Source organism: Saccostrea cucullata, unplaced genomic scaffold (assembly GCF_032062105.1).
Source record: "Saccostrea cucullata isolate Sc308-1 unplaced genomic scaffold, CSIRO_AGI_Scuc_v1 ctg867, whole genome shotgun sequence".
NCBI lineage: Eukaryota > Metazoa > Mollusca > Bivalvia > Ostreida > Ostreidae > Saccostrea > Saccostrea cuccullata.
Window position 1 is genome coordinate 56217 of NW_026923146.1, and position 12129 is coordinate 68345.

Genomic DNA, 12129 nt, shown 5'->3' on the forward strand with positions numbered 1-12129 from the left:
CTCGTTTGCAGAACCAAAAAGACCACAAAAGATAAGTAAGAATTATAATTAAATTACACTTCCCTCGTCATTTAAGCAACATTTGATACGTTTACTTTACATGTAAATATCTAGCCTTGAATAATATCGCTTTCGTGGCTTTAGTATGTAACTAGATTTTAAGTATCCAATGAACCCAAAAATAATAAACTTGCTTGTTTCTTATAAAAATATCAAAAGTCACAATATGGTTCACATCTGAAAGGTAGAACAATATCTTATTTCAGTCTAGTGTTTCTGAAATATCTTCAAATATGGTTTCTGTTTTTAGATAAAACGGAAGTAAAAGTGAAAGCTGAAGTCAAATTTGACATCAATAAGACTAGAGAAGACTTCTTGAAAAATAGCCAGGACTGGCTTAATAAGATTCAAACATCGGTATAATTAACATATTACTAATAAAAAACAAGGATACAATCGGTAGAGGAATGGAACTTCAATTTTATTGGATTTCGATTATTTTGATTTCAAATGATTAGAATAGTATACCAGTATTTAAAAAAATATTTTTAAATGTTAACTTTCTATGATTTTCTCACCTTTCTGTAATCATTCTTATAAATCTTTGAATTTTTTCACTTCAAATCCCATTTTTTGTCATTATTTGACTATCCGGTTATAGTTATTCATTTTCCTGCAATACACATGACTTAAAATTTAGAGATTTTTTTTCTTAAAGTTTGTATCAATTATATTCTTAGGTGTATATATTAATTGTGAGTTGTCTATTGCTTTGATTTTTGCCATGAACAAAATAGCTGGAGGAATTCTACAGAAAAGAAAAGATTCATGGATTTACTGCAGTAGTTGTACTTTCAATTCGGTAAGATGATGCTAAAGTAATGTTCATTCCGGTATATCTTTATATAGTACTGTTTCAATGAATTTCATTCATTTTGATGTAATTTCTCCCCTGATTTTATAAATTATAGCTTTGGGAGTCTCATTGTGGATCATGAAGTTATTGGGGTCGTAACTGAAACAAATGATCTAGAAAAAGGCGTGAGTAACACCATGATTAATCTGTTAACTGGCAACCGAAAGATGAATATCTTGGGACAAGAAACAGGCATTAAAGAAATAACAATAAAGCACGAAAATGGGACTTCGAAGGCCAGTAAGTGAATCTTATATCTAAAAAAAACCTGATGTGATGAAGTTTCATGACTTTCTTTTAAGAAAACATACTACCATTTTTGTATGTTTTTCATTGATGAACTTTTTCTAGAATGAATGAAAAAATGTTATTCTAAGTATCAGGATGTTAAGAATAAAATCACCACCTAATTATTGAATTGATCTGTATCCTCCATTTAATTGTGAAACTTGTATAATACATTGGTAATTATAGATAAAATTTTCCCCTTTATAGAAAAAATATTGTTACTTTATAGCTATAACAACTTTAATTGCGACATCGCCGTGTGTTTTGTTGAACATTCTTAATGCCTGTAACTCTGGAGAAAGATGCGACGATCTAGCTGGTGAAGCAACTTGTATGTAAGTAGAATAAACTCTTTAATAAATTTTGATTAGCGATTAGTTCATTGTTCTGCATTAATATTTATTATGAGAAAAATTCACATATATTGTTTGATGTTTTTTTGTATTTTCAGAAAAGAAAAGTCTGATTTGTCAGGTAAATGGAAAAGGACAAATTGTACATGTACTAAAAAATGATTTTCAGTAATATACTTGAGTGTTTGGTATGTTAATATCATATAATTTGCAAAATATTTAAAAAAAACTTTTCTTCTTTAGGCATTTCAACATACATTGTCATCCTAGGAGTAAGCATACCTTTATTCATTACGGTCATCGTTCTGACATTTATTTGTGTCCGATATCAAAAGAAGACTGAGAAGAAGGAAATTCAAAAGTAAGTGATAATTCAACAATATTTATATCTGAATGTTGCTTGAAGACCAGGTCCTCCTACTATCTATTTGAATTCCCATGGGTATTACCCCCCCCCCTCTATTGCAAGCAGACCTATTTTTAGCCGGGCTTATCACTCAAAGAGCAATTGCTGGCTTATATCAGCCTGTTCAAGGCAGGAAGTCAACCCCATATTCGCCAAATTAAAGTTACGTGTAAAAATATAGGGCGTACTCTCAAACGCTTTTGAGATGACACAAACGCTAAATAAAGCAATGAAAATAAAACGAATTTTCAACAATACAAACAATCATCGGTCGGTAGTAATGACTGTAATTAAAGACTTCAGTCCTAAGTCAAATAACATAGTTCATTTGCGTAATGTTATCTCCATATATTTCACTGTGAAACTACTTATATTGATGTTGAATTTCAATATCATTATTTTTCTTTCATAACTAAGCATGATTAATAGGTATTCATGAAATTAATGAGAAAGACTTTTCACAAATATGTGTTCTACAACTTAAGTCCATCTTTAGCTCTACTGGTCAGACCAGAAGAGCTTATGCGATAGTAATGCATCCGTCGTCCGTCCGTCTGTCTTTCTGTCTGTCTTTAAACAATTTTTCAAATGATACTCCTTCTACGGTTTTGGTCTGATTTCAATATAACTTGGCACACAAGTAGACTTCACTAAGATACATAAATTAGTCCATCGGTTTTTGATTTCGATTACTTTTCGTTGTGGAGATATGCTGAATGGAAATATTTAGGGGTCACCCAAATAAGTCCGTAATGGAGCCGTTTTACAAAAATTTAAAGTATGCATATTGTTTAGAACATTTATCTGACCATCTTTTGTTTAATATTGCTAATCAAAGTATTCCCCCTTTTCAAGATATAAAGCGTAAAAAATTTAGCATTCTTGCCCATTGTGACCCCCTAATTACGTTACATATGATCTAATTGTTATAATATATTGTTGCAAATTTTTATGATGAACATCTTTGCTTCAGTAATGTATGACAAAATATTGATTATTAAAGAGTTAAAGATGAAAGACTCTTGGCCCCTCTAAGCCCATAATTTGAAGGGCTAACCCCATTTTTTATATCGAATGAAAGATCTTATTGTTTTCCACTTCTTTTATAATATATGTTTAAACAAAATATTTTAAAACAAGTAAAGAGATAAAGAAATCGTGTCAAATTTTGCAAAATGTCACTGTGTCACTAAAAATGGAAATTTCTATAAAATTTCTTTAAAACGCTACACCTCCTACGGTTTTGGTCTTCTGATTTCAATATAACTTGGCACACAAGAAGACTACACTAATATACATTATTTAGTGCATCGGATTTTGATTTCAATGAACGGTGTTGCCATTGTTACATGTGTACTAAAAATAGAAATTTCTGTGAACTTCCTTTAAAACACTACTCCTCCGACAGTGTTTGTCTGATTTTAATATAACTTGGCATACTAGTAGACTACACTAAGATACATAATTTAGTGCATCGGTTTTTGATTTCGATGAACGGTGTTACCATGGTTACTAAAAATAGAAATTTCTGTGAAAATCCTTCAAAACACTACTCCTCCAACAGTTTTTGTCTGATTTCAATATAACTTTGCACACTAGTAGACTACATTAAGATACATAATTTAATGCATCGATTTTGGATTTGGATGAACGGTGTTGCTATGGGTACGCAAAATAGAAATTTCTGTGAAATTCCTTAAAAACACTACTCCTCCAACAGTTTTTGTCTGAAGTTAATATAACTTGACACAAAAGTAGATTACACTAAAATACATAATTCTATTTATTGTTGTCTGTTGCAAAGTTAAAACTCCAAGTGCTACATTTCCTTTGTTATACGTACAGACCAGTAGAGCTACAGTCTCATCAAAGACCTAGTTTAAAATGCAAAACCATTTTGTTAATATCTTGACGAACAGAAGTTTATAGGTAGCCAGTCGTTTTGACGACTCAAGAAATCACTTAAAACTTTGGAAAAGACAGATAAACACCTTCGTGGTGACGGTGTAGTTTTATAACCACATGGGAGGTTTTTTTTCGATTTGTGTGAATTAATGCAAAACACTTGGAAACATACAATTCAAATATTTCAAAGTGAGTCAATATTGAAAAATATTAACATTTTTTTTATGCGACCACCATGTTTAATATTCAATATTTCTTTACTTTCAGGTGCTTGTAAAGACTGCATTTTATTCAAAATGTTAACGTTTTTCATTAGAAATTCAAGAAATGAATTAACGAATATTCTTTGTTCAGTACACCGGCGCATTTTTTTTCACGACGAAATTGTAACAATTTGATAGATTTCCCAGTTATTTCACTATTCTTGATGTTCAGGAATTCGGGATGCCTAATAGCTACCTCATGTATAATTCGATTTGGTAGTGCGAAATAAAACGTGAGCTACAAAACTATAGAGTTGCCGGTTGAAACTTTTCATTTATAATCAAGATTTTTAAATAGAAATTTTATGACAATGCTCTTTATCTTGTTTAATTTAACACATTTTTTTTTCATTAAGTATTAAGTTCTTACATTATATGGAGAGGACTTTTATAGGTTGTGCCTGCTGTCCAATTTTATGTTTATGATAAAATATTGTTTAAATTAAATCTATTCTTAAGTGGTCTACTGTTTGTTTAATAAAGTGATGCCTACAGATCAAACCGGATGGATGTCTTAAAAGGGAATGATGAACATATCAAACCTTCCAGGGACTATGATTCAATTAATTCCAGAAGCAAGTATCAAAACGAATACCAAGAACTTGATTTTTCTAGGGACACCACTGAGGGTGAGTAGAAAGTGCATTAATGAAGAATTGAAAGTGTATTTTCTTTGTCTTTTAAGAAAGAATTACAATATCTAACGATGTTTGCAGAATTAAATTGATATATAGTGTTGTTCAACTTCTCTAACTTATGCATCAGTGTACATGTACCTTTATCACGTGAATACGAAATTTATATCTCTCAGTTGATTCGATACGCAAGGGAAGTTTCTATAAAGACGTATATTACTGACAAACAAGTTGTTGAAGCAAAGATATCAGCAGTCTCGTCGTTTAAAGTCATCATTTTATAAGTTTTATGGTCGACAAATAGCTTTATCAACAAATACAATTTATTATTAAGTCAAATGCTGACTAACGTTTTCCATATAAATCGTTGGACCATCATTTACACACTGAAATGTCTACAGATTTTTCCGTTATTTCTCGATCATGACAAAGAGGACAAGGGGTGTGACCGTTTGGCATGGAATGCACACTCCTCAATGGCACCTAATCCCAGACCTGGTGTTTTGTAGGTCCATGTTTGCTCGGCTCCAATTTTGTATTGTTTGATGGACCTTTGAGCTTGAATACAGTACATTATCTCCATACATTTCCTTGTTCATAAACGAAGGCGATTTGATCAGTAACAATTTTAATTTCTGATTTGCTACTCGTGAGAGTTGAACTGTTAAAGGTTTCATTACTGGAAATCTTCTTAGTCACTAGCAAAATTGGTTTCCTTGATCTGTATAGCAGGGAATAAAAATTAATTTTTCACGTGAGTTTAGCATAAAAACTAATATTGTTGTTTTTTTAATTGGTGTACGATGAAAAGGTAGATCAATAGAGTCTGAAGTTATTTTCATTCGGTTAAATCCAGTCTTGTTAGAATTTAAATCTTTTGTGCCAAACATAAAAAATCGGAGATTAAGGATTTTTTTCAACAAACCAAATCCGTAATTTCGACTAGGTTTAAATTATGTCTGTTTAAACGGTGATCATGAAGGTGTGTACTATAGCTTTAAAGAATAAAATGTCAGTGTAAAATAAGATACTAGGGGTGATCAAATCTTTATATGTACAAGCTTAAGATCACAATTCAGATCAGATAAATATCTGATACACTTATAGTGATACACATGTTCTAAAAATAGCACAAAATACGTAATTTTCTCTTCATGATTGTAAAAAATTATCACATTGTGAAAATGACATCAATATGTAGGTGACTTGTGACCAAAAAATGATTGACACTACTCATCTCTGCTCTACTGAGCAACGAATGGCTGTAAAGTTTAATGTTTAACTTTGAAATTTCTTTGAAGTTTCATATAATAATTTGTTTAAGGTGTATGAAGACAAAAGAGTTTCACGGAGTATAATCATTAGTTTGACTAATTGTTTTAGTGACGTAAGGGAGATCATTAAAAATAATGTTTATTCTGTTGCCGAGTGAAACTAGGCTGGATGACGTGATTTTCGCATGGACAGAACGATGGCAGATTTACATGGGGAGACAGGACACATGTCACATGATTATAAAGACATATTACGTAATAATCGGTGATGATATACATGTTAAATGTTGTTAAAATCAACAGTTCTTGTGTAATTTTAATCTAAATTCTAAAATTGTTTTTTAAACATTTAATTTTAGAAATTATTATTAATAAAATTTTTAAAGATCTTGCCATCATTTAGATATTGTGAAGTTGCCCAATCCACACATTTGTTTCTCTTTACCCTGCAGTCTGACGTCAGTGACGTCATAGAGGTAGTGTTTGAATTCTCAGTGCAGCGAGTTCAAGTACATACACCTGTCTAGATCAGTTTTATTTCATAATAAACAGGTCACAGTCAATGTTTCGTGATAAATTTCTGAAGCAGATTTTTTTAAATTAGTATTTTTTCGTGTTTAGTGGCAGAGATTCTCTCTATTTAGATAATTTTGAATGTTTATGTTTTCGTGTGACGTCACAATTGATTTCCCGCACTCGCAAAATACGAATGTGAAGCGTTTTTATCATGCTTACGTCTAATTGAACGATGTCCTGTGCAATATTGAGGTAAGCTTCACCCTGTGATATTTATGCAGTAAATAATTACTATAAGGACTGACATTCAATCGTAAATTTAGAAATATTTATTGACAGAATGTTTTCCAAATGAGGTTTTTGTCGTTGAAGCTGCCTTGAAAAATGCAGAAATTATCCCACCCAAATACTATATATAATTAAAACAATTGCTTTCAGATAATTTAAACACTATGAATATTCTGAAATATTTGAATACATAGTGTTATCTATCATATGTATCGTTTGTGCGTAAAAATTCGCATTATGGACTCCGTTATGGGCCCGTAAACATGAAGTATCTAAACTCCATACAAACTCTAAACAGGGCGGTATTTGCTGGGCGATATCTTTTAAATAAGTCAAGAAATCCCATGACAGGACCGTTTTAAAATGTTAAGTACATATTTAATTAGTAATATTAAAAATACGAAAAAAATTCACTGACAGAAATTTTTCACCGAAAGGTCCTGTTCCTTCTTAAGTCAGATAGGACTACATTATACAATAAAATCCACTGAAACCTTATTTTTTTAAAATATTGTTTTATGTAAGATATTCAATTAGTTAGCGAACTTTTTATCACTCCATGTACACAGGAAACAACGTGAATAAGGAGGTTGCAGACCAAGAAATTGAAATTGTCATAGGCTAAGGGCATTGGCTTTAGGTCGGATTTGTCATAACTACTGGGTTATTATCGACATGGGTTTGAATTTTCTTTTCTGTTGGTTTGAAATGTTTTCATTTTAAAATACAGGTTGCAGTAATCCGAATTACACTTTGGATTCCATCTATGTGAAACTCCAACCTGACGAGCAAGTAAGAAATTTATTGTCTAAGTTTTGTTTTCTATTTTCGTATTCAGCGAAGGAATATTTTCTTTGCTTGTAGATAAATATGTAAGGACTTGTGTATCCATTTAAGTTGACTTTTATTTTGTCATAGTTTCATATCAGGCGACCTAACGTAAAGTACAGTGCTACAAACGTAAGTTGTTTTTTTAACATAAGCGAAACAAAACAAAATAAAGTTTACCAAGTAAAATAACAAAATAAAAGATATATAACGATTGGAGTTGATTTAAAAAAAAAAAGAAAATAATTCTGATCTTCAAATGGCACTTATGTGTATAAAAAAATGCACTTAATTTTTTTTTTCACTCTCGTTTAAAACGTATACTTTTTTTCCGTTTAATATACATTTCGTTGCAGCAATACTGATTTACCGGATAACGATGAGTATCGGAGAGTTTGATGTCAACTGGAAAAGACGGGGAAAATCTTACTTTGAATCTAATTTTCGTTTTGTTGTGTATAATGATTTTTATCTGATTGAAATTTACTTAACCAAATATTATATCAAACAATCAAGTTTTTTTCGCTGTCTTAAGGACAGATGATACAAACAAACTTATGTAAAAAAAATTTGAATAAAACAACTTGGGTCATGTTTAAATGTTTAAAATGAATAAGTTTCACCGCGTAGTTTTTTATTTTTTATCTAAAATTTCACAAAAAAATGGGATTTGAAGCGAAAAAAATTGTATAGGTTGATAAGGATGGGTTCAGAAGGACAGACTTATGAACATCAGAGAAGGTTTACAATTTCTTTATATTCTAGAAATTTGTTATTTGCAATGAAATTAAGCCAAAAAATATATACTAATTCAGGCATCCATTTTTTGTTTTTATCATCTGTCCTTAATAAACAGATATATTCGGTGGAAGAAATGACTTAAAATTTCTTGAAATAATTGTCAAACCAAACGGCATTTAATTGATAATAAGGTAGAATTGCTTGCTTTGAATGATGACTTGTTTTAATTTGAATATTTTGCTGAAAATATATGCTTAAATAGATTTTATATATACTTCTATAATCAATGGACTAGTGGTTTGAAATGATTTTCCTATTTTTATCATACTTGAAATTTATTTGAATAACACAGATGTGAAACAGTGTATAATCAAATACTAGTATCTTTTCATATGTTTGTGTTTCATAGTATTGAACTTCCTTTGATTATAACAAAGAATTTTGCTATTTTTTAATAAATTTAGTTAAAATACCAAATACTGTTAAAATTTTGTAATTTATTTCTTATATAATTAATTCTTATATAATTGAATAGAAACAGAGTTACCTCAGAGAGTTCATTTACTTCAAGTAAAAGAAATGATATGACTAAACAATTTGTTTTGCTTAATAGAAATCATATTATAGTTTCTTAATTAATTGCACTATTTCACTGGAATTAAATGACTATTGTAGAGGAATAAATTTTTCCTACAGATTATAAATTTCAAGGTCAAAAATCAGAAGTCAAACTACTTTTAATATATAGAAATATGGTGTCTGTTCCAAAGAAACCTTTACTCAACATACATGACTTAAGTTTGTAAACCTTATACTCTGTTTTAGGAAAGTTTATCTCTTCTGATTTTGATGTTCGATCATGATAATCTGAAATTAAAGTTGACTCCTTTCAAGGTCACCTCAGTAAAATCAAGTAACCTATTGCTATCCCTTTTCGTCCATCGTCGTCCACCGTTGTCGTGCATTAACATTTGAAAATTTTCAGATACCTCACTGCAACCGCTCAACCAATTTCAACCATTTTTTCCATAAAGCATTTATGGGTAAAGGGAAACAAAACTTGTGAATTCCATGGTCCCTGCCCCCTGGGGTTTGAGGGGTGGGGCCAAGTCTACTAAAAATCTACTGAAAATAATGCAATCTTTTAAAATCTTCTTTACTCATGGACATCAAACAGTCAAACAATTTGCATGATTGTAATCAGCGTTGAATCCTTTACCAAAATTGCAAATTTCATGGCCCCAGGATCAGGAGTTCTAGTGCAAGGGACGGGTTATATATATTATATAGTGAAAATGCATTATTTCTTTGAAAATCGTTTCTGCTCCTGGGCAATAAATAAAACAAACAAAGTACATACATGCAGTTATCTTGAATAAGGCTGCTTCTTCCAAAATATCGCATCTTGTGTTATACTCGATAATTTATCGGTATTAAATGAATTTAAATCAGATCATTTGGGACCAAAATGGCTTTTCAACGGAAGTACACCATGCTGTGACGTCATAGAGAGCCCCTTTAATACAAGAATCAATTGAATTGTTCGAAAGTTATTACATGCTACTAAGTGAGCCTCTTATTTAATATTGTCATATCGGGGATGATTTTTATTTTTCATTGTGAATTGAAAAATTATTTCTTGCAAAATTGATTTACTGTATGTATCTCAAATACACAAAGTCACATTCTTAGATAGGTAATAAAATTTATTACTTTAAAAGTATCAAAAATCTTTGTACAAATCAGACAAATTGAAATCAAACGTTCCGGATTGAAAGGGATTTAAATGCTACTACGATTTATTTTTAATTTTTTTTTTACATAGAATATAATTATGTTTTTATTATATTTATAAGATGAAGACAACAAAATGATCAATCTCAGAAATCGTTTTAACAGTACATATTTTCAATGACAAGTGGGCAGAAAACATGAACTAGAAGCATTCAGAAGATTTATTCCAATATAAAGGAACAATCTCCATCGTATATGTGATCATAGCTGTGATACCCTTCGAAGCATTTAAATCCCATCTTTGACATCCCTCACAGAGTCTGACACATTTGTTTCATACTGGATGTTTTACTTGAAAAAGACGTTAATGGTAATCTAACAACCAAGCTACATGTATATGATAAACGTGTGACTTTAACTATTCTATCGTCACCTTCCCTTACTTAATATGCAGCAATATACCTTCATCACCTACATACGGATATATCTCAGTTAATTCGATAAGCAAGAGTATGCGCTACATATGATCAATTTCTAAATCGAGATTAATTATTGACAAACAAGTTGATGAAACAAGAATATCAGCAGTCTCTTTTGAAGTCATCAGTTTGCAATATTCTGTGGTCGATACAATGACCTTGTCAGCAAATACAATTTATCTTTGAGTCCAATCCTGACTCACATTTTTCATACTAATTGTTAGTCATTCATTTATACACTGAATTTATGACGGATTTTTCCGTTATTTTCCGATCATGACAAGGAGCACGCGGCGAGTGTGACCGGTCGGCAGGGGAGGCTTCTTCTTCCATGGCACCTGATCTCACCTTTGATGTTTTGGAGGTCCGTGTTTGTTCTGCTCCTGTTTTGTATTGTTTTATAGACTTTTGATCTTGAATACTGTTCGCTATCTCCATATGTTTTATTAAATTAGCAGCAAACTAGGAAAAATAAATTCCGGAATTCCAAAAACTTAATGATTTATTAATGAAAATCAAATTTTGATCATCACTTTGTTCAAAGTAAAAGTAGAGAATAATTAAACTTAAAGGTGCATGGACACAGACTTGAAGTTAATATTTTCTGTATAATATTACGACTTATATATTTTAATAGCATTTCACACAAAAATATCTTAAAAATCTTATTCCATTCAAAAGTTATTAAAACTTCAATTTTTTGGCGGGTTTGATTGACACATCCTTGCACTTTCACAAATTTTAACTTTGTTCTTAAGGTAGGATTCTTCTCTGGTTTCTGACTAGATGAAACATTCAGGGTATAATTGCTTATATGTCTTATATATTGAGGTGTAAGGAATTTAAAAGACCATACATGTATTTTTCTTTCCTCATCACAATTGTACAACTTTAAATAGAAATGATAAACTGCGTTTGAAAACTAGCAGGGACTATATTTTTGGCGGAATGGTGGCGTATGAAAATATCTTCTCTTTTGCCTCTCAAAATTATAATAGAACAATGAATATAGGTATAATTTTTACATAATCGAAGACTTGGAGAAATTTTCAAATTAAGTTAGATTAATAATGAGGGACTAAGCTTTCAAAATATATCAAATAAATATGATTTTTCAAACAAACTAGAACTTTATTAGCTTTTAAACGCTTCCTACCAAAGTGCAGATTTGAGCCAAAAATCCATAAAATCTATTTTTTCTCTCTTAGTACACGATCAAAACTTTTTGTTTTTGTATCATTTTGCACATTTAAAAGACTACTTTTTTATATGTGAAAATAAGAAAAAGTTAAATATAGGAAGCATATGAAAATAACTAATATATCCTTAAAAAATTAAGAAATAGAGAAAATTCGGATTAGCCAATATACAGTTAAGTTAAATTATTTTTGTAAATTTGGTAATATCATGCTATAGACCCAATGTAGTAATATGTTTTTATGCAAAAAGAACAATCATTAAACTTTTGAAATAGGAGTAGGTATCACATGATTGGCAGCAGTT

General features: G+C 30.6%; 1 protein-coding gene across 1 annotated transcript in view; it reads left to right on the top strand.

The window, feature by feature from the left end:
- The window catches only part of LOC134263292 (uncharacterized), a 63900-nt gene extending 55716 nt beyond the window's left edge, over positions 1-8184 (top strand). Inside the window, exons 37-47 of the mRNA XM_062745622.1 lie at positions 12-35; positions 311-417; positions 798-862; positions 972-1156; positions 1434-1539; positions 1656-1678; positions 1801-1918; positions 4615-4760; positions 7575-7636; positions 7763-7804; positions 8029-8184. Of these exons, the coding sequence (XP_062601606.1) occupies positions 12-35; positions 311-417; positions 798-862; positions 972-1156; positions 1434-1539; positions 1656-1678; positions 1801-1918; positions 4615-4760; positions 7575-7636; positions 7763-7804; positions 8029-8037 (887 nt within the window). The 3' untranslated portion in view covers positions 8038-8184. The remainder of the gene's footprint in view (positions 1-11; positions 36-310; positions 418-797; positions 863-971; positions 1157-1433; positions 1540-1655; positions 1679-1800; positions 1919-4614; positions 4761-7574; positions 7637-7762; positions 7805-8028) is intronic.
- The last annotated feature ends 3945 nt before the right edge of the window (positions 8185-12129 follow it).